Source organism: Lepisma saccharinum, chromosome 1, assembly GCF_977018435.1.
Source record: "Lepisma saccharinum chromosome 1, izLepSacc3.1, whole genome shotgun sequence".
NCBI classification, from domain to species: Eukaryota; Metazoa; Arthropoda; class Insecta; order Zygentoma; family Lepismatidae; genus Lepisma; species Lepisma saccharinum.
The window spans coordinates 197,846,238-197,868,863 of NC_139229.1; the positions used below are offsets into that span (position 1 = coordinate 197,846,238).

The 22,626-nt window shown below is 37.6% G+C and overlaps 1 protein-coding gene across 1 annotated transcript in view; it reads left to right on the forward strand.

Moving 5' to 3' along the window:
• Positions 1 to 20,948, forward strand: part of LOC145991147 (uncharacterized) — a 29,713-nt gene extending 8,765 nt beyond the window's left edge. Inside the window, exons 3-4 of the mRNA XM_083126954.1 lie at positions 18,519 to 18,683; positions 20,557 to 20,948. Of these exons, the coding sequence (XP_082983080.1) occupies positions 18,519 to 18,683; positions 20,557 to 20,736 (345 nt within the window). The 3' untranslated portion in view covers positions 20,737 to 20,948. The remainder of the gene's footprint in view (positions 1 to 18,518; positions 18,684 to 20,556) is intronic.
• Positions 20,949 to 22,626: the final 1,678 nt, after the last annotated feature.

A 22,626-nucleotide genomic window follows, 5' to 3' on the forward strand; every position in this document is an offset into this window, starting at 1 on the left:
TCTTTTCTGTAGTTAAGTTCCTTAGTGTGATTTTGTACCTTTCGCATTGCCAAGCGTTAACTCGTCATGCCAATGACGAGTGGTCTCATCAAGAGGATGAATGATGAGTTATTTACATCACCCATTGATTAATTGGTTAACAGTTTAGGTATTCATAAGATCCCACGAACTTTAAGGTTCGTAACGAATATATAATTTGCATTGTTGAATCTCTTTGTCTTCCTGAAACTTTCTGACCGATGCTCTACAAAGAAAGTTGCGTGTTCTACTTTAGAATTTCGTCATTTTACAAATCGTAATATAATTTTAACAAAAAACGTGGCATGCTAAAGAAGAATTAAAAAGTTTAAAAAAATATGATTAATAGACTTAGTTTATTTTACTTCGCTTATCTGTCACATATGGCTAATCGCAAAGATGAGGAGGATGCTTGATGATATGATGAAATTGATGAAAGGAAAGTAGACCCATCCCTGGGCAGGAATTCGAACCTGGGGGCCCTTGGCATCGTAAAGCGTTGTGCTAACCACTTCGCCATGGAGGTCAGCATTACAAGGAAATAAACAGAAAATGACAATCATATGGCATCTATGTTTTAATATGCGAGAAACATTTGCGAGGAGGTTATTGAAGTAACAAATAATTATTACAAGACGTTGTGATGAAAATTATTAATATATCTGAAATATCGAGAGTTAACCTTGCAGTTTCTAAATGTACTTTTAGGTTTACGCAAAACCTTTACTCAAAATTGCTAGTGTAAATTTATAAGCTATTAAAATTTAAAACTTATTCCTGTTTGAAGAAAAAACTGGCAAGTCAAATTAATATTTCGTATAAATACATATATATTTCTTTCATGAGGCCAGGATAGTATTTGGAGGGGACGGTGGCTTGGGAAGGCTATAGCCTCGGATCTCGATCTGCAAAGGGGCTTCAAGTGGGAAAACATTCCTATGAAATAGTCCAGAAGAAGGGGCGAAATGATTTTTTTAAAATGGTTCAAGAATACAAAGATATTAGTGGACATTTGACAAGCTTAGTCTAAAACTTACAACTGAAATCGTACGTGTGTGTGTGGGGAAGGGGGGTGGTGGCTATGTGAGGTAACACAGTCGAATATGATTCACAATACTAATATTAAAATAAATATGTGGGAACAATAGAAATCAAAATATGTTGCAGCTAGTGACGACGCAATAGAAAAGATGGAGGGGTAAATCATGTTGATTATTCCGTTACATACGACACAAAAATGCATATTTTGGCTAAAAGAGCATTCATTTTTTTTTGTCATTTTACTGGGGGCAGATAAGGGAGAGAGAGAAATTGTCGAACGAGAATAGGGGGCGTTGCTGCCTCCCCCCTGTAGTGTGGTAACTGTCAATAACTACACATGCTGGAGAGGATTGCACCAATTAATATGTTATTAAAGAAAACAGATACTTTTAAAACTTTTAATCAAATTTTTGTGAACTATGATTTAAATTTCGAGAGAGCTCATATCTGTTTAATTTAATTTGGATGGGTTAACTTCTGAAGCCTGCCATTTCCGAGCCTTCTTCCGGTGTAACAGCACTGCCCTTTGAGCCCTAGCTGCTGCGTTCAGGTGGCGGAACGAGCAGAATACTAATTAAAACAAATATGTGGCAGATATATATATATATATATATATATATATATATATATATATATATTTATTTATTTATTTGAAAAGTCCTGTATACAGAAAAATCCATTTTACATCAGGATATCAACCGGAAAAGAAATAAACAAAATAATAAGATGGACACATACACACACATATACATATATAACAAGAATAATAACAACTAGATCAAAAATAATATTATTTATACTTCAGCTGCTTTATGCACGCCGTTCTGTAAGTCTGCTTTGATAAATGGAAGCCCGGAGCGTCTTTTAGTGAGTTGTAAATGGTTTGTAGCCTGTAGAGGAGTGATCTTTGTTCTAAGGATAGCCTTGAAGATTTAATGTAAAAGAAGTTGTTGCATTTACTGTTGGGACGTGGGATTCTGATATTAAGAAGTGGCAAGAGTTCGCTGGTGAAAAGTTGTCCATTAGTGATTCTGAAAAGTAGTGTTAAATCTGAGAGTTGACGGCGAAGAGAAAGGTCATGGATTTGTAGAGTGGATAGAATTTCTTGTTTGGAGAAGTTTGCAAGGGCTGGGCATCTGTGTTTGACTATTCTGACGAAGAAACTTACTACTTTGTTTGTTTTCTTTAAATTGCTTTCACATGCCATTGACCAAATACAGGAGCCATATTCAAGAATAGGAACAACACACATTGTAAAGTAGGTTTTGAGGGCAGAAACGTGAGTTATGTCTGTAAATCTGTAAATTAGTCCGAGTGTTTTCATCGCTTTCGAAGTTATGTAGTCTATGTGATGGTTGAAAGTCAGTTTGCTATCAAAAATGACACCAAGATCCTTGTCCTGTCGTACGAACGGAATAACCTGGTTGCATAACTTGTAGGATGGCACTGTGTTATTGGATTTTAGGGTAAACCTCATGACAACAGATTTATCCGGATTTAATTTGAGATTCCAGTCTTGACACCAGCGTTCAATGTGTTTGAGATTGTCTTGGATGTAGCATGTGTCCTGAAGTGAGGTAATGTTTCGGAATAATTTGCAGTCATCAGCATACAATAATACTGAACATTCGGAAGAAATATATTCGTGAATGTCATCCATGAAGAAAGAGAAACACAGGGGCCCCAGAGAACTTCCTTGGGGCACACCGGAAACTACAGGGAGCCACGACGAAGAGCAACCAGATACGATAACCTTTTGCTTTCTATTGTGCAAGTAAGATGAAAGTAGTTTAAGAAGAGCTCCGTGAATATTGAATCTATTCGATAATTTGTGGATGAGTTGCGTGTGAGAGATAGAGTCAAAGGCTTTGGAAAAGTCTAAGTATACGACATCCATGTCTTGCTTGGCATTCAGGCAGTTAACTGCTTTGGTAAGCAAGCAAGCAAGGTTTGTATCACAGGAAGCATGAGGGAGAAAACCGTGTTGAGTGGGAGAGAGAAACGGAGAAACATGTGCAAGGATACGATTAGAAATGATTTTTACAGCTAGCAGTGCAAGTGCAGGAAGTAAGGAAATCGGCCGATAGGAAGTGACATGAGTTTTGTTTCCGTGTTTGAGGATAGGGACTATATTTGCTTGCTTTCATGTACAACGAAACACACCTTCGGAGAAGCATTTATTAAAGATTGTGCTTATTGGTTTGGATAAAATATGGGCTAAATGTTTCAGAAATATCGCAGGAATATCATTAGGAGTGGTAGCTTTGGAACTTGAAACAGATTTTAATAATTCTTAAACTTCATTGCAGTTAGTTGAGATTTGAAAGAGTGTGTAAGGAATAATGGACCTGACTTCCGGTAGTATGGTAGCAGCGTTCTTTGTAAAGTTACTATGGAAGTACGAGTTAAAAAGCGATGAACGCTCATCCTTTGTAGCAGACTTACCGTTCCAGGAGACTTGAGGGGGAATACGGTCATGTTGCCGGCGTGAGTTAATTAGCGTCCAGAATGTTTTAGGTTTTTAGCAGCACTTTCTGTTACACTTTGAATATAATTATTATAGTCCCTTTGAATTAAGTTTTTGCTATACTTCCTTAAGTAAGTAAAAGTGTTCAGTGTATGAACGTTCGGAATTTGTTTCCACAGGATCCACGCATTCTTTTTGTTCTTCAGCGTAAGCTTAGTCTCTTCAATATATATAAACAACGTGTTGAAGCTATTGACGGCGCCAAAGAAAAGACAGAAGAAAAACGTGGAGAGTGCAGTGATATTTTACGGGAAGCAGTCACGTTTATTACACCCTTACATTTACATACAATATTAAAACGTTCTGCTTTTAGACCTCGCACAATGCCATTTTCACAAAAATGGACAATCCCGCATTTTTTATATCAATCTTGTATTTTCTTTTACTTACTCAATTACCGACTGGAAAGCTGTGATATATTAGATATCTTCCGTTAGTTTTCTGATAAAAGTTTTCAGAGCTTTCCATAGCATTTAGGCATGATTTCAGTTGACAAGAACAAAATAATCTTATTTCAAAACATACAGCAAAAATAAATCCAACGTGCTTAAGTTAAAACTCCCTTACATTGGAAGCCTGGAGAGAACAAAACAGGGGTTCCTTCGAAACACGATTTCTTGAAAACCATTTTACACATTTGAATCAACTCTGTGATAAATTGATTAGAAAGGATGAATCTTAACAGTAAAAGTTGTAACCTTTCCCCTGCTACTATATTTTAGAAAATATTCGTTGTCAAATATCTCAATATTTGCATAAGAAACCAGCCTTTTCCGTGCCGAGCTTTTCGACGATGACGTAATGCGTCCACGGACAACTGCGCATACGATCCTCGCCCCCGAACGAGCACCTCCTGATCGACTGCCAGATGCCGGCTGCGAAAGACCTGGTTCCAAATCTAGTCTGGATGTTTTTCCCCTACCGGGATCCAATAGCTAAGCAACCAGAAGGAAGGAGGAGAATAAGAAAAGCAGATTACCTACCTACCTGGTCTGCCCCATACGAGCTTGGAGTGCTACCCTTAGGTCGTGGCAGACCTTCCCTTTGTACCTTCCCGTCTCTTGCTACTGACTGGACATACCAAGGGACCGGACCGTTCCCTTTCAGTAGCCATTGGGCGCCTCCAGGACCACTCAGCAACCCAACATTGTTGAGTAGCAAGAACCCTGGAGGCGCTTGCTACCTGGTTGTTGAGAAGGAGCGACCGCGGCTTCACTCAACATAAAATTCTCTCGCTACCTGCGGTCAACTGTCGTCTGCAAGTCTGCTGTCTTCTGTTAGTTGCAACATGGCGCGGCGGAACTAAAAGATGCGTGGAGTAAAATGTATTTGCAAGTTCGATTATGTAGCCCAAGCGCACCTTTAGGACGCGCATCCAATAGCCTTAAATAGTAATAACTTTTTCGCCACTATATTCTCGGAGAATGAGTGATCTGTCAACGGATAATTATGCACTGGCTTCAACTGAAGTATATTTAAAAATACCAACAAAATAACGCAGTTAAAAAAGTAAAGAACCCAAATACTGTTCACAACATTAAGTTGTTTTTTCGGCTAAATCGAATGAGCATGCTCTTGCAAACATGTGTTCAGCTTGAGGTGGAGACCACTTTTTATCTCGCTACTTAAGTTTCGGGTTCGAGGTCCGGTATAGGCATGGATGTTATTTGATTGATTTGATTTATTTTACTGTGCATTTTTATAACTTTTGGCTAATCGCGAAGATGGGGATGAGTGATGATATGGTGAAGGAACAGTCACAAGGAACAGCTTGCCCAGGCCGGGATTCGAACCCGGGACCCGGCGTCGTAGCGCGATGTTTAACCACTCCGAGATATTATTTGTGAATGTCCCTTCTTTTTGCAAGAAAAATTGGCATCAAGTATCGAGGCCATTTCCTGGGTGAAATACATACTTTTCAAGGGAGCGTGATATCAAGAAATGCACCGTGTGATATTTGAAAATCCATTGGAAGGAGGATGGTATTACAATAACTTAAACGATGATCATGCAGAGTTAATCATAAAGACAACTAAAAAATGTGGCATATTCATGTATAAACGTCAATTCGTACGTGTTTATTTATATTGCTTTAATTTACATTCTTTTCGCAGCTACGAAAGCACAATCAGCAATTGATAATTTAAACTATATCAAACATTATTGCGTGAAAACAACGTGAGAACACCGTTATACAATCTTGCACACATTTTGCAACTTATACTCACTGTTCAACATTTCTGTTCGTAAGCCAACTTCCGTGGCTACAACGCCAGGGTCACGGGTTTGAAATCCCAGCCTGGGCGTTCTTTGTGGGTGTCCTTTCATCAATTTCATCATATAATCAATCATCCTCATCTTCACGATTAGCCAAAAGTAGCAGAAAAGCGACGATAAAAAACAAAATTCAAATGAAACTATTGTTCTTAAATCGTATTTATTATTGTCCTATTAACAATGGTTGATTTATTGATTTGTTTTATTTTACTTCATTTTCGTGCCACTTTTGACAATTTTGCGAAAATGGGAATGAATGATGATATGATGAAATTGATGAAAGGACACTCACAAGCATTCATTCCCAGGCCGGGAACCACACCACCACGGGTGCCAACCTATTAACAATGGCATGAAACTATTGAGGAATAATGATCCCATTTCAAAGCACATTCTCGAAACTAATCTTTCTTTCACTTATAGTGTAGCGTATGCGTATGTTATATGTATTTTAACAAAGGTTTACAACCAATAAGGTCACACACACACAAAAAGCGTTTCGGGTTCGATACCCGGTGTAGGCACATGGTGGTTCGGATTCCACTTTAAACTGTAGGCCCAGTCCAAATTAGCCTACTGTGCATAAAGTGGACTTAAAACACCAAACAAACAAACACACAAGAAGTAGAGTGTTGTGTCAAACTTGCACTCCTATACGAAAATAATCTTTAATTTAAACACATATATCCTTAAATAAAACTGGCGACAACCTTTCTACACTCAATGTCACTCCTCCATGGTTATTACGTATTATTTTGGAGAAATAAAATTGTAACCACAGAGAATTGTTGTAACCAAAGCTCTCAAATTAGGAATATAACATTTCCCCCCAATTGTATCTCTATAGACAGTAGACACAGATCTAGATCTACTCATGTTTTACTTCGAGATTAACCACATACTTTAATTTGAAATAGCATCCATATATATGTCATCACATCGATTCATAATCCATGAATAGTGGCACCGTATTCAACAGCCCAACACGCCCTGCCATTTTCGCTGCAGACGCCACAAGGCAACGCAATGCGATTTTCAATTGTTTTCGGCTGGAACGTCGCTACTTCTCAACTCTGCGCCATAAAACTGTGTGACGTAGCAGGTCAACATTTGCTACCATGTTGAGCGATCCTGGAGGCGCCCATTGACTTTGCGGCGTCCTTTCATACCAACACCCTTGTGAACCCGCGGGCCTCGGTCCGTCCCTCGCAAATGATTGGACGCTTTCTCATGTGGTCCCCAGACGGCGTGGCACGTGGCGACTACCAAGGTTGCTATTGGTTTCCTGCACTAGTTGGTTCCCCCTAAATTAGATAAGGTCACTAACACTCCCCAGGTACCTCACTGTGAGGAAATAAGGGCGTATGTGCTAAACTGATAATTTACATGCGTGTAAAATATAAATAAACTTTTACTAGTTGACTTTTGACCTTTCCATACTAAACCCCGCAAGCCCTGAGATACTTTGAGTTCATGTCTTCGGCTGGCTACAAGCTAGCATATATGGGTACACTTTTGCGCCGCTTCATGGTTTAGTGTGCAGTGCTCCGGTACGAACGTTGCACATGTTTTTTTTGCAATAAGTGTAGTGGCGTTGATTTTCAAAATACAAACGTTTCATTAACACCAAAACCATCGGTAAGAAATGGAGTTTGGATGGGTATACAGTGATAATTTAAGTATGGAAGTTGGTGTCGGAAAGATGACATGAAAGACTTTGGCAAGGGCAATGCAGAACTTTGAGGAGAGGCTCCAGGTGTGTTGCATAGCAACAATGACATCACTTTCCCGACATCATCTTCCATACTTAAATCATCACTGTATACCTATCCAAACTGCATTTCTTACCGATGATTTTGGTGTTAATAAAACGTTTCTATCTAGAAAATCAACGACGTTACACTTATTCCAAAACCATGCATTCTTTTTGCGCCACCTTGTACGAGATTTCAAACTTTTTAGTTGTAAATTGGTCCTAGAGATGACGCATATTCACAGTATTCTGCAATATTGCCAACTCTCGTATGCTGTGAATAAAAATGAATACTTCTGACAACTCACCCCGGCCTCCCCTACCCATTAGAAGGAATGCCCAATGTTCATAAGCTGGAACTAGCAACCATTCTACGTATTAACCCGTAAACCTTGCATCTGTCCATTTGCTTTGATATTGGCGCCCGTTGTAGAATTGCTTAGTGATTTTGGCTCCACATAAAAGAAACGGATGTGTTTGCATTGACAAAACAATTCAACCTGTACTAAATTTGTCACTTTTAATTAAATATTTTTATAAATGGTACCTCTAAGCAAAAACGTGCACGCTTCCAAAAGAATTTGATTCTGGTAAACAACCATTTATTTATCACCTATTTCAATAAATATTTGGTAACGAGAAACCATTTTTTGGTTATTCAATACAAACGTTTTACTGTGTAGAAATAACCTAGTTATATGATCCCACGCTGGTATATTTATATTTTACGCAATGAAGTAACAATTCACAATTATTATTATTAGAGATATAGTAGAAAAGCTGTTTGAAAACTACTTATAACTTGAAATGTAAAATGTTGCTCTCATTATATTTACATCTTACAAATTTAATCCGTGTGATTTGTGCTTCTTTTTTTACCTGACTTAGTACCGTATTAGGTTTTACACCATGGTCGGCACTTAAAATATACTATTATTATTATTATGTGGAATGCAATTGACATGTCCTTCCCGGACGTATGATCAGACTGTTGAAGTACACCATCCCGCCTGATAGATATGAATCTTGGATGGAAGTTACGAGATTAATGGAAGTGCATGAGAGAGAGATTGTGCTGTTACTGCGATTTCTTTTTGTGAGTTTCGTTATGATGTACAACTTTGGTTCTTTTTAAATTGCATAATCAATATAAATAGATTCTGAATTCATATGTTAAAACGTAAGTTCTGTGTTTTTGTGTCTATTTACTGCAAATCTTAATGTTTTCCCGTGCCCTGGGAGGTATCACGCGTATACCAATATATAGTCTCATGTTGTTCATTCTCAATTTGTATTGAGATAAATATATTCTTATGACTATTAATAATATCATATGGTTCACTCTGGCACGACCGTGTCAATAATTTGGCGCACAGAACGTGGTTCCACGAACACATTGTGCTTTAGCTACGTTAATCTTTGGTAACGTGTTTTAGATTTGCAGTTGACTCAGAACTTTTAATGCGCAACAATGGAAAAGAAAATATTAAGAAGTGGAAGCAAAGCTTCATGTGTTGATGAAGTTCATGTGTTTTGCTGTGAGACTACATCAAGGCTTGATGATACGTTTGTTTGCACTGAGTGCCACAATATTTTTCATTTGAATTGTGCAAAGCTAAAGTCACCAAAGGAAAGCAATTCTCCTGGTGAATTAACATGTCTCGCATGCAAAGAAAAACTTTCAGCTCCTGTTGTTCCTGTTACTGCTGATTTGCTCGCGTCGTTGAAGCGAATGCTGGAGGCAAATTCCAGCAACCGGGAAACTAGAATCCAGAAAAAAATGACAGAAAATGCTAGCAGTCTGGAAGCTAAAATGGCAGAAAATTCTAGTAATCTAGAACTCAAAATCCAGGAAAATTCTAGTAATCTAGAACTTAGAATCCAGGAAAGGATTACTGAAAATACTAGTAATCTAGAACTTAGAATCCAGGAAAGGATTACTGAAAATACTAGTAATCTAGAACTTAGAATCCAGGAAAGGATAACTGAAAATTCTAGTAATCTAGAACTTAGAATCCAAGAAAAGATTACTGAAAATGCTAATAACCTAGAACTTAGAATCCAAGAAAGGATTACGGAAAATGCTAATAACCTAGAATCTAGAATGCGGGAACATTCTGATAGCTTGGAGGATACGTTACATGAGAACTCTAGGAGGTTAGAGGATAAACTCCAGGAAAATATTAATATCTTGGAGCACAGTTTACAACTAAAATTGGAAGAAAGTAGTAGAACTCTTGAGTGCCGGCTAGATGCAAGGATGGAGGAGAAACTGTCCCATAGTTGTTCACAACTTGCTGCGTCCAATTCAGATATGGGACGGAGGATCGAACAAATGACTCTGCAAATGTCTGAGGGACAGCAGAAATTGAACGAAAGCCTTGAAATTGAGATGATGAGCTTACGTCAAGCATGGCAGTCAAATTCTCAGCAGCTGGAATCTAAACTCCACGAAACAGTTGTCGTGTTGAGGAAAGAAGCTGAGCAGACCAAGGAGGACTTCCGAAAGGAAATCATTCAAACGCAGAGCGGTTTCAGGGAGGAAATGTCCAGAGAGTTGGACAACCAGGTGACCAGTATGGCATATCAGCTGAGAGAAAACTTGAATTTGCGAGTTGTAGAGACGGTGGCAGAAACCCTTAAAAGCAGCACGGAGGATCCTGAAGAGTGGAAAAATGATATGGAATCCAAACAAGGGAAGCTTTCTTCGGACATGCGTAATCTTTGTGACGAAGTGGCCCAAATTTCAACCACTTTAAGCAAGTTGCCACTCTCCGGTGAATCAGACTTACCGCGGGTGGACCAGCTGGGCGCACCATTTCGAAGGTTACTGTCTCCTAGTCGTTCTGAGGTCTCTTCGGGGCAACAAAACCGTACACATGTAAAGAAAAGACGCCACAGAGAGATCGTTTCCAGTTCTTCAGGCAGCGAGTCGACTTTCTCGGAAAAGAGAAAAGAAAGAAAATCTCGAACCAATGCTACGCGTGGTGGGATGACTCCCCAGATGGCTGACCTGAATTCCATGCGGAAATTCGACGGAAGTATTATAGCCACTTCGGCTGAGATTTATCTGAAAGAATTAGATACCAACCTTGAGATTCTTCAGATCCCGCATATATACAAGCTGGAGATTATTCCTCGTTTGCTAACGGGCATGGCTTATCAATGGTTCTACTCTCATAAGAATGATTTCCACACATATTCAGATTTCCGTAGGGCGTTTAAGAGGCGTTTTGCGTCTTCAGAGGCAAAATAAAGGGAGTTGGCATCTGTTAGGGCCAAACGGTACAACAAAAACAATGACAATAGTTTGGAAGAATATTTTTGGTCTGTATACTCTGCTTACAGAAATCTGAGTAGCCACTACACAGAGCAGGAGGTGGTAAACCTCATAATCGGCCAATTGCCTTATAGAGTGAAGCAATTGTGTATGGACCACGCTCCCGTAACTGTTGATTTGCTTGCAGATTTTGTGAAGATATACGAGCAAGCGGAAGAGCAGGATGCTTGGCGAACTACGTGGAGGAAGGAGAATCCTACTCACCAGAACAACAGAGATATTCCAGGCAACTCGACAAACAGAAACCCGAGGGTTCGTATGGTCCAGAGGCAGAATAATTACTGTGAAAATCTCTCTGCAGGTCCATATAGAAACGGCAATCGTTATCATCAACAAAGCCAAAATAGGCAGAGACGTGAGTATGCTGCTGCCAGATACGAACCTTGTGGGAGACCACGAACTGAGAACCGTTTATCTTCACCGGAGCACAGTGAACCTTTGAGGGAAGGTCGTAGCTCTCCACGATTGCAAGTGGCGAGCAGTGGTTTACAAACAGATGCTGCAGAGTCGTACCCTAGTAACGAGCAGTAACAGAGCGTCGAGCTGACCTGAAATTTTTGCTCGGAGAATGGATCAAATCTCGACCAGGTGCGGGATTTTACCCCACGCCTGGCATAGAAACGTCCCATTCTGATGTCGGGCAGTCTTGGATAGAACTGGGGCCTGCAGAAAATATTTCCCAGTCTGTAAATAATGATCTGAAGCTGGTGTTTGTTATCAATCATGAAGAGAGTGAGTTTCTTTACAAATTGTGTCAGGCTAGTCAGTCTAAAAACTTTGGAAGAGCGCCTGAGTTCAAGGCACGTGTAGCAAATGTTGATATAACTTGTATAGTGGACACTGCAGCTGAAATATCTGTTCTGAGCCTAGATATTTGGAAGAAAATAAAGCAAAATTTGCCAGGGCCCATGTTACAAGCTACTCCAGAGGTGCGACCTATAGATTTCGCTGGAAATAGTCGAACTCGAGTTGTGGGAAAGCGCAGAATCGCTCTGGAAATTGCTGAGAGCACCATACCTTTAGAAATTTTTGTTGTGAAGGATTTGCCTTCAGACTTATTATTGCGTTATTCGTTCCTGCAGAAATATGAAGCAGAGATCAATCTCAAGCATAAAAAGTTGTATCTAATGGTGTATGGAGAGCCAATTGAGCAAAAGCTAGATGATGATGATTCCGTTGATAAGCAAATGAGCGTCCGGAGGATTGAAGCTAGCTACGATAAATGGGCTACACCGCTAGAGGATATAAGGGAGAAGATTGACTCCAGTGAATTATTGGATAAGGAACAAAGAGCCGAATTGTTCGAGATATTTATTGCACATAGTAAGGTGTTTTCAGAGAGGCCTGACACTGCCAAGAACTTAGTTTGTGATATTCATTTGTCCAGTACCGTTCCAGTGAGTCAAAAACCGTACCCAATTCCACTGGGAAAAAGGGCAAAACTAGAGGCTGAGCTGCAAAAATGGAAAGATTGGGAAATAATTGTGCCTTGTAACTCTCCGTACTTGAACCCGCTCATTGTTGTGGACAAACCGGATGGGTCTGTACGTCCGTGTGTAGATTTTCGGTTGTTGAACAAGTTTGTTATTGTTCCTAGAAGTTCTGTTGAACCAATAGACGAAGCACTCCAGAAATTTAAAGGTGCCAAGTACTTCATTAGTTTTCATTTGGTATCCGGATATCTGCAGATTCCTGTAAAGCAAGAATGGCAGTCATACACTGCATTTTCTTATAAAGGAAGACAGTGGATGTTTACAAAAATGCCTTTCGGAATAGCTAACGCAGTTTCAGTTTTTGTTTCGGCTATGAATTCTATATTTGGGCCCGAAACTGATTCATTTCTGACCCAGTATATCGACGATTTATTACTGTTCGATTGCGATTTGCAGAAACATTTCCGGCACATTAATTATGTTTTGACCAGACTAGAAGAAGTTGGAATGACTGTGAAGTTGAAGAAATGTGACTTAGTTAAGTCAGAAATATTATATTTAGGCCATATTGTTTCTGGGGATTCCATCCGAACTGATCCTAAGAAGAACGACGCCATTTTTAAATTTTCCTAGACATAGAAATAGAAAAGACGTCAGGAAATTTTTGGGACTTGCCGGTTGGAGGAGAAAGTACATTGAACATTTTGCAGTGAAAGTGCAACCACTTACTTATCTTTTGTCCAAAAATGTGAAGTTTCAATGGACAGAAGTAGAAAATGAAGATTTTGAATTGACGAAACTTGATTTGGTTAGTGCACCTGCGCTATCGCAACCAGATTTTACTAAAGAATTTTGTCTATAGTCAGATGCATGTGGAAAAGGGCTTGGTTGCGTTTTGTTCCAGACAGATGAACATGATATTTTGGTTATCCAATATGCTAGCCGAAAGTTACGTAACAATGAACTTCATTTTTCTGTTCATGAACTTGAGTGCCTTGCTATATTATTTGGAATAGAACGCTTTGCAGTCTATCTTAAGGGGCGAAAATTTAAAATTTATACTGATCATAAAGGACTACAGTGGCTGCAAAATAGTAAAAATTGGAATAGTCGATTGACCCGTTGGTCTTTGAAAATTCAATCATATCAGTTCGAAATAGTGTATGTTAGTGGAAAGGAAAACATTATTCCTGATACGTTATCTAGATATCCTGTGAAGGCAGATACTGAGAGCAAGCTGAAGTCTGATTGTCTGCATTACCACATAAATTTTCTCTGGGAAGAAGATGAAGATGAAGAAGTGAGTGATTGGAAAGAAGCCCATGCTAAAGATTATTTTTGCAGAGAAATGATTGCTAAACTTCAGCAGCCTACTGAAAACGAAGATGCAGGCATGACCAGGTTACGGAAGTCCTTTAAACTTCATCATGGATTGCTGTTCAGAAGTTACAGTGGGGAGGCTCCACAGTACAAGTTGTGTGTTCCGAATTCCAGACGTCCCGAGCTGCTGAAAAAAATTCATGATGACGGCGGTCATTTTGATGTGGGAAAGTGTTATAGGCAATTGCAATCCCGATATTATTGGAAAAAATGAAACCTGATATTTCTAACTATATCCGTGATTGCCTGATTTGTGCAAAAGTGAAGCCTGACAAGTTAGGTATCATGAAGGATTGATTGATTTAGTTTATTTTACTTCGCGTTTTGTGCCTCTTGGCTAATTTGCGAAGATGGGGATGAGTGATGAAATGATGAAATGGATGAAAATGGACATTCACAAACAACCATACCCGACCGGGATTCGAACCCGGGACCCTTGGCGTCGCAGCGGGTATCATGAAGGAAAAGCTGCACATTAGTGGAAAGGAACCTCATGAGATGCTTTCCATTGACCTCATTGGGAAGTTACCGCCTTCTTCAGGGTACTATTATATTCTCAGCCTTATAGATGTTTTCTCCAGGTTCGTCACAGTTTATCCTGTGCGGAAGGCTAGTACCGTTGAGATAATTCGCTTAATGAAGGAGAGATATTTCGCCCATTATCCAGCTGTTAAACTAATTTTGTCGGATAGAGGATCCCAGTTCACTTCCCGGTCATGGCAGAGTTTCATCGAATCCATGGGAATGAAACATGTGTGTACGACGCCCTACCACCCTCAAGGAAACTTAGTAGAGAGAGCAAACCAAGAGATAACTCGTTTACTTAGGGTTTATTGCCAGCACGATCACCAGATTTGATCCAAGCATCTTTATGAAGTTGCCTGGTTAATTAATAATTCTCTTTCTGAAGTTACAGGATATTCACCAATTGAATTGTTTTTCCGCCATTCAGTTCCACCACAAGTGCTAAGAGATTTTCCATGGCCTGTGTCAGAAGACGGTGAGAAAGACTGGCAGAGTAAGGTTGTTCAAGTGCAGTTAAGGGAACGATATGCTGTGCAGAGGCGGAAACTGAAGCAGAAGTGCAATGCTTTGCAGTTGAAGGAGGATGACCTGGTGCTGCTAAGAAGTCATCGTCCAAGTTCAGCTGTTAACCGAACCATTTCCAAGTTGTTTTATTTGTGGACAGGACCGTTCATAGCTACCCAAGTGAAATTCAACACGGCAGTGTTATTGGACACAAAAACTCGTAAGGTGAATTTCGGCAATCTGAAGATTTTTAATTGTTCTCCATACATGAGGAAAATACTATTAGAAGGTTGAATCCAAAATCTCCTAGACTGTGAGTGCTTCCACGAGTCGTCGTCGATTTTGTTTCTCAATGGAGGGAGCGATCGACATGTCCTTCCCGGACGTATGATCAGACTGTTGAAGTACACCATCCCGCCTGATAGATATGAATCTTGGATGGAAGTTACGAGATTAATGGAAGTGCATGAGAGAGAGATTGTGCTGTTACTGCGGTTTCTTTTTGTGAGTTTCGTTATGATGTACAACTTTGGTTCTTTTTAAATTGCATAATCAATATAAATAGATTCTGAATTCATATGTTAAAACGTAAGTTCTGTGTTCTTGTTTCTATTTACTGCAAATCTTAATCTTTTCCCGTGCCCTGGGAGCTACCATGCGTATACCAATATATAGTCTCATGTTGCTCATTCTCAATTTGTATTGAGATAAATATATTCTTATGACTATTAATAATATCATATGGTTCACTCTGGCACGACCATGTCACACTCGACTAGTCTGCGATAATTCCCCTTGTGAGAATTATGCATGCCTAAAGACAGCATTCTTCAACTTCCCATTTCTAAAAGTGCAAACTAATTCTGTGGGTCACCAACGAAACAAATCAGTAGTCACGTAATTAGAAATAGTATCTAGTCAGAACAGTTGTAAGTCATGCACGAAATGACTAGGTAGAATTTCAGAAAAGATACTCTGTTTCGTGCAGATTTGCAGAGCATCAACAGGATTTTGGAGATTTGAATTTACTTTCATCTGTCGCTAATTCTGTCATTCATGACAATTATTGATGTAAGAGAGAGTTTGATTCTCTCCGCAACTGAGAGCCTGCCGTTTCTGGAAAGGCTCGCAACTCGCGACGGTTGCTCGGAGAATCAAACGCCCTACACATTGATAGTATAACGGTACCAGACTATGTACCATTATCAAAGGATAATGGTACATAAAAACTCATATTTTGTGAATATCTATTATTTAGTGAACGTGAAATCTAAATTTTGATAAATTTTAATTGTTTGACACATTCTAACTTCCTAAAGATATGTGTACGTTTTTGAAGTTCAAGTAAAAATAAAAATATTGTGAGTTAATTTTCGTTATGGTAGATCACCGATGCACTTACGGTAGGAAAACAATGAGTGTAAAAACATCCAAAAGTTTCGATTCACTAAGTTCTTCGAGATAATATTTGTATGCGCACATGTTCTACACAATTTGAGATCATATTGAAGCAAAATTATCATAGTATAAAATTGTTATTTTATTAAATTCGAAGATTTGGTCAAAGAATCCAGATTATGTAAAAGTTTATAATTATTGCCAACTTTTATTAAGGGAAGAAATCTAGGTCTCACGGAAAAAAACTTTTTTTCCCACTGAGGATAAAAAACTTATATCAAACATATAATAATAATAAATAAGTAAAAGCTGGTAATTAAGTAGTAAGAAAACTGATTTATTGTGCAAACAATACATCATAGCAATATTCATGGAATAAGATTGTATAAAATTCTATTTCGCACTTATAAAATGTTTGGAAGTTATAGTCAGTGCATATGGTGGAAAAAATGATATGTTTGAACACACTGGAGAGTAGAAAATATGGACTTGTCATGGATAAGTCGCTAATTTTGTTATGAGACTGAAATGAGTCTTTTTACTTGTTTTAAACAAGATAAATTTGCCATTTATTAAGTCACGTAAGAATTATGATTTCTAAAATGAAATTGATTGGCAATACACGCGAAAGTAAGTCGGGAAAGTGGTAAATTTTGTATGATTTGGTGAATAAAACGTGAATCCGGCAGAAATTTTATTTGGTTTTGGACATTGAGATAAGTATAGTTTTACGTGCTTTGTAAGTAAAAAATGTTGCGGGAATAACTTAAACAAATCTTGAAGTGATATTGGGCCATAAAAGTAGTATTTGAGGAAATAATGTTCTAAAGTATTCCTCTAAACCCTTCATTTTTCCCAATTGAAACTTTGTCCAGTAGAAGATGAATGCACGGTTTTGGAAGGTGATAAAATGATTTTTTTATTCTTCAAACAGAAAGTAAATAGTGCATAGTGCATATTACGTAAAACGTAGTTCATATGTTATTATTTATCAATATATTGAAGGATGGTTAATTTTTAAGTTAGTGAATGTAGAATATAACATTGATATAATATATTTAGACCTGTTACATTATATGAAGAATATTTATTTTCTTATCCTATATAACATGAAATTTATTTTCGAACAACATACTCTATTCATTTGAGGACAGAGTGCTGCAGCTTCTGTTATTTTAATTAGAGCAAATACATTTTTTTTGTATTTAAAATATGAATACTTCTAAAATATTTGCTCATTTAGATTATATCTTCTGTGGTATCGAGGATTACTTGAGATTTTATATAATTCAGTCTCAAGTATTCCACCTACACGGGTGGCGTTATAATAGCTGTCGTACATGACGGAGTTGAGGACAGACAAAAGTCAACCACACACATACAAGCCCGGAAAAAACAAATAAATAAACAAAGGGGGAACCTCCTGAGTAGACCGTCTCCATACATTTAAGGGTATTCGCTTATGTCCTGGTGCCTTTAAACAATAATCCAGGATGTCATTTCCTCAGAATTTCGGTTCCCCCGTTTATTATGTACTAATATATTTATTTTTGTTTTACAATTTACACTAAAATAAAAAAAACGTTTACACTGGTATTTAAGATTACACTTATTTTGATTTATAGCTATAGGTACAGTATGATCCATGAGTATTACAGTGCAAATTGTCCATCACCATGTTCGTGCACTTTATTTGATCCAATAAGAGCTTCAAGAATTAAAAGAAAACTCAAAACAAGCTGTTGGCAACTTCTGCACCAGCATACATAAAAATCCATCGCTTTAAAAACACACAGGATGGAAGAGAAAAATTATTGAAAATAGTCATGGACAATTTCCCGAGAATTACTAGTGGATCCCACTGTATCTTTGTAGTTCTGGAATCCAAAGTTTCCAAAATAATCAAGGTTTTCATATTGTAAATTGTTAGAGATAAATGCGTAAGTAATGTTAAAATATTGATATCGAGGTTTATTCAAAAGTTGGAGATAAAGGGTGACTTATGTTAGTATATTATATGCTGACCAATTCATTAGGTTGAACAGATCAATGATTGGTTTACAGATTATTAGCGTGGGTTATAGGATTGGTTATGAATAGAGGATATGTATGGAATAAGGAAGTTATGCTTAAGGTAGGAATAGCACGGACTGGGAGGGGAATCGTCAGCCCTTGAAGAGAGGGTCTCCGAAGAAAAGATATGAAATTGATGATTGGTTTAGCTATATAGTGTGGATAAGATTCCACTGAAAACAAGCCCCGAAAATTATGATGAATACGTATCAATGAAGTAAATACTGTTGAGCATATTCTTTCTTACAGGCAAAAGTAATCGCACGTCAGTGTCAGAAAGGGCTATCAAGCGCGTGTGAAGAATTTCCAGAGTGGACTGAAGATGAATTATGTTCCCGATTTTTTAAAACTAACGAGCCATACTCTGTTATAATCAAAAAAGCTGTTGAAGATCACACGTGCCCAATCAAAGCGGTAAGATATCCTCCTGCAGTGATAGTGTAAACAATTTTAGTTTTGTCAATTAATAAATATCAAAACTATGCAACGAAAAGGTTCACAACGAAGACGAGTCTGTGTTCGTGTTGCACACTACATGCAGGATGTCCAACATAAAACAGACACCCATAATATGTATGGTTCATTTCAGGCGTACCGGCTTTATGTGGGACACCCTGTATAAAACAAGAATAACAAGTGTAGTCATACCTTCGGCTTCTACCGTGTTGTCCTGTTTAGAAGTACTTTCTCGGATGCTATTTATTTTTACTGATCGACAAAATTTTACTTTTTTCATGTTAAATGGATCTGATAGGCTGTTTTTTTTTACAGTAGTTTGGTATTGACTACAGGTGTTTACCAAATGTGTGAGGAAGGATGGTTTATTAGTAATTTACTATAACTCAAATTACTATTGTTATTTTTTTACCAAAATGGACAATTTTATAATAATATGTATGAGGGAAAACACGGCACATGAGAAACATAAAAACATACTTTTAAATAACTGAATTCGTTGCAAACTGTTTAATTGGAAAGAGCCGAAAGATTAATTTACACTAAAATGTTATTAATTACTAGAGCCCGGATTTGAATGTAATTACATATTATATTCCTTTCTAGATACATACGTACAAGAGGAAAATGTCAACGAAATATATAACTGACATGATTTTGCATAATATTTATGTTACATATTTTTGCGTATTTGTCATGATATTACATATTTTGCTTATTTGCTAATTTACTTTACATAAATCAATATATTTCGGTATCTTTTTCCTATCTAGATCCTTTATCCCTATATTTTCTATCTCTGACACATGATGAAGAAAATTTATACCTCACGTGATGTCATATTTTCTAATCAATGAGATGCATAGTGCTTACGGTCACCTAATATTTATTGCTAAGTGGATAGACAGGCTGAAGACCAAAACAATTACGGGAATTGTTATTTATCGAAAGATGCGGGATCTTTGTCCTGTATGCATTAAATCTTCTTGAATCTGTCCCTACATTTACATATTCTACAATAATTTGTGATGTGAAAAGTAATGAATAGTTGGCAAAATTGTATCTTAAATATGTTGAATGAGTCCGGTCACTGGACCAAAATGATTGTTTTGTGTGTGGCCACTGATGAACCAAAATTTGCTTGCCTGTTGGGCCGAGATGGGTCTGTCTAATTTGTACGATGCACGCCAAAGAAAATGATAGTACTTACTGCGTGTCGCTATCACAAACCCATACCTCTGGAGTGGAGGACCATATTGAATTCCATAAGGTGATTCGACTCGGATGATTGCAAATGACACTCACTGATAATAACGAAGATATATTGACTAATACAAAAGATTACATGTATGTACAAACTTGCTGTAATGCAACGAGATGGACGGAATGAAATCACCGCACACACTCGACCATATTGTCTCGCGAACTGACCGAGCGTCTCTCTCTCTCTCTGTGTTCGAGAGTAATCATAAAACAAAACTGAATTCCCCTGACATCTATTGTTAAAATATCAAACATATCAATTATGACTTGAGACATATGTACATGTTACTGTGCTTTTTTGAGTTTATAAATTTGATAAAATTTTAATTTGAACATCTTATGTACTTAAAATTATGTTGAATATGTTCACATAAAATAAATATCGTAGCACAATTCTTGAAATTGCTTGGATACTCGATTATTATTAATATTACATATTCTTTGATAGTACATATTTAGCTACATATCCTTTTGATAGTACATATTTAGGTACATATTTATGTACTTATTTTGGACTTTGATATTACATAAAAATCCGTGGTCTATTAATTACAATAATGGCTTTCAGGGCACATACGCAGCTATCGCAGCCGAATACCAAATGGTCAAGGAAGGAGAGGATGCCGTCAAATATCAGGCTATGAAAGGGGATTGGACTGTCACTGTGTATTTTGAGCTCAATGGAAAGGAAGCAGGGTGTCAGACTATGGAAGTCACCGTTGACGACAACAACAAATCCAAAGGTTAAATATGAATTGCACTGACGTAACAAAACTGTAAAGTTAGCAAGGATGGCAAATGTTAATAAGAAATGTTATTTCGTTATTTCTGATTTTCTTTTTTTAGAAAATGAGAAAAACAAGACTATATTAGTTTTATACTTCTGTATGAGTGACTAAACCATGTTATAATTGTACTTCTAGCATAACATCTTAGTTACAATTAAATGTAGAAATATACTTCCATTATGTTATTCTTGTCCGCTTGTTTTTTATACGCATCTTCCAGGTAAGTTGTGGTTCATGCTGTGCAACCATGTGTGCTCATATGTAAGTAAAAATCCGGCCCGAGTACAGTCATGAACCAGGCACGTAGCCAGTGGGAAGGCTCTGGGGGCTGAAACCTCCCCGAAATTCTACAAATATATAATTTAAATAGTGTTTAATGATAATTAATTTTACTTCCTTAGCAAGATTTAACATCTTGTAGTATAACAAGTTGCAATAGCCTGAGAAATTAATCTTCACTGTCTCTACTCCCTATTTTTAGCTTTTCTATGGCGCCTGCTGATAAAGGTTGAGCCCCCCGACATAAAATTCTCGCTACGAGCCTGTCATGTACACTTCTGGGTTGTAATGATTCAATTGAAAGTTAATGGCATTGTTACAATCCAGAAATGCTCATGACTCTACCTTAAAAAGGTATTATAATAATAATATGTTTATGAATTACTCTGTTGACTGTTGTATTCGGAGACTTTCTTTTAATCCTAAAGTTTTTTCTTTCACAGATACGTTTACTGTAAGTTACTGGCGTACGCAGGACTTCGGCGAATACGCCACAAAACGTACCTTCGAAAAAATATACCAGTGACAAAACGTACCTACCCTGGGCGGCTACCTGCGAAGGGTCTTCTAATGAGTCTTAAAATATTTGCGATGTGACAAAACGTAGTCTTCGCAACATCTTAATTGACCGCCCTGAAAAATTTCGAAGTCCTGAATTCGTAAATTTGGCAACATAGCGCTTCAGGGTCCACAAATAGTATCCAACTTAGCAAGAGTTTTTCTTTCTAATCGAGAACGCTCTTGTGAATTTCTTTCATTCTTTCACATTCCATGAAGTTAGAAACCCTAAACCAGTAATATAATGGAAATAGAAATGTTGATTTCTTTTTAAGACTATTCGTTCTGAAATAGAAAATAGAGGAATTTATGTGCAGTTGGAAACACTGAACTCGTTCTTCACCACCTGGAGAGAATTGAAATCACATATCAATGCAATGAAGCAAATTTCTCTCGATTTTAGGCAAAATTACAGTAAAGATAAATTGAACAATAACCGATGATTTTACAAACTGCGTCTTTTCCCTGATCTGTAGCGAAACATGGTTCGGAACTCCGGAAAAATGTTCTTTCAACTTAGATCAACTTGTTTTACAAGCTTTCACGTTAGCAATCCCCTGGAGCAGTTTGTTAAGCAGTCGTTTCGTTTTGCTTTTTCGTCAAGAACGAAACATCGCAGGTTCAAATCTTACCCACTCCTTATTCTTTTTTTTTATTGTTATTTACGTACTACGAAGTGTTGTAATAATGTAATATAAGATTACATTAAATTACTGTAAATATTTATGCGATGCATACCTCGGAAATATTTCTACTCATCTTCTTGATTTTTCAGTGATTGGCAGGATTTTTGGCAAGACCTTTCTTTTAATTAGCTGTCAAAAGCTATGTTAACACACATTAATAATTAATATATCATAAATACATGTTCTTAAACAGCATGTTGTAATCAAGGTCCCAGTTTTAATATCAGGTGGAGGCTCATTGCACAGTGGTTCGGATCCCACTTTAAACTGTAGGTCCAGTCCCGATTAGCTTTACTGTGCATAAAGTTGACTTAAAACGCCAAATCA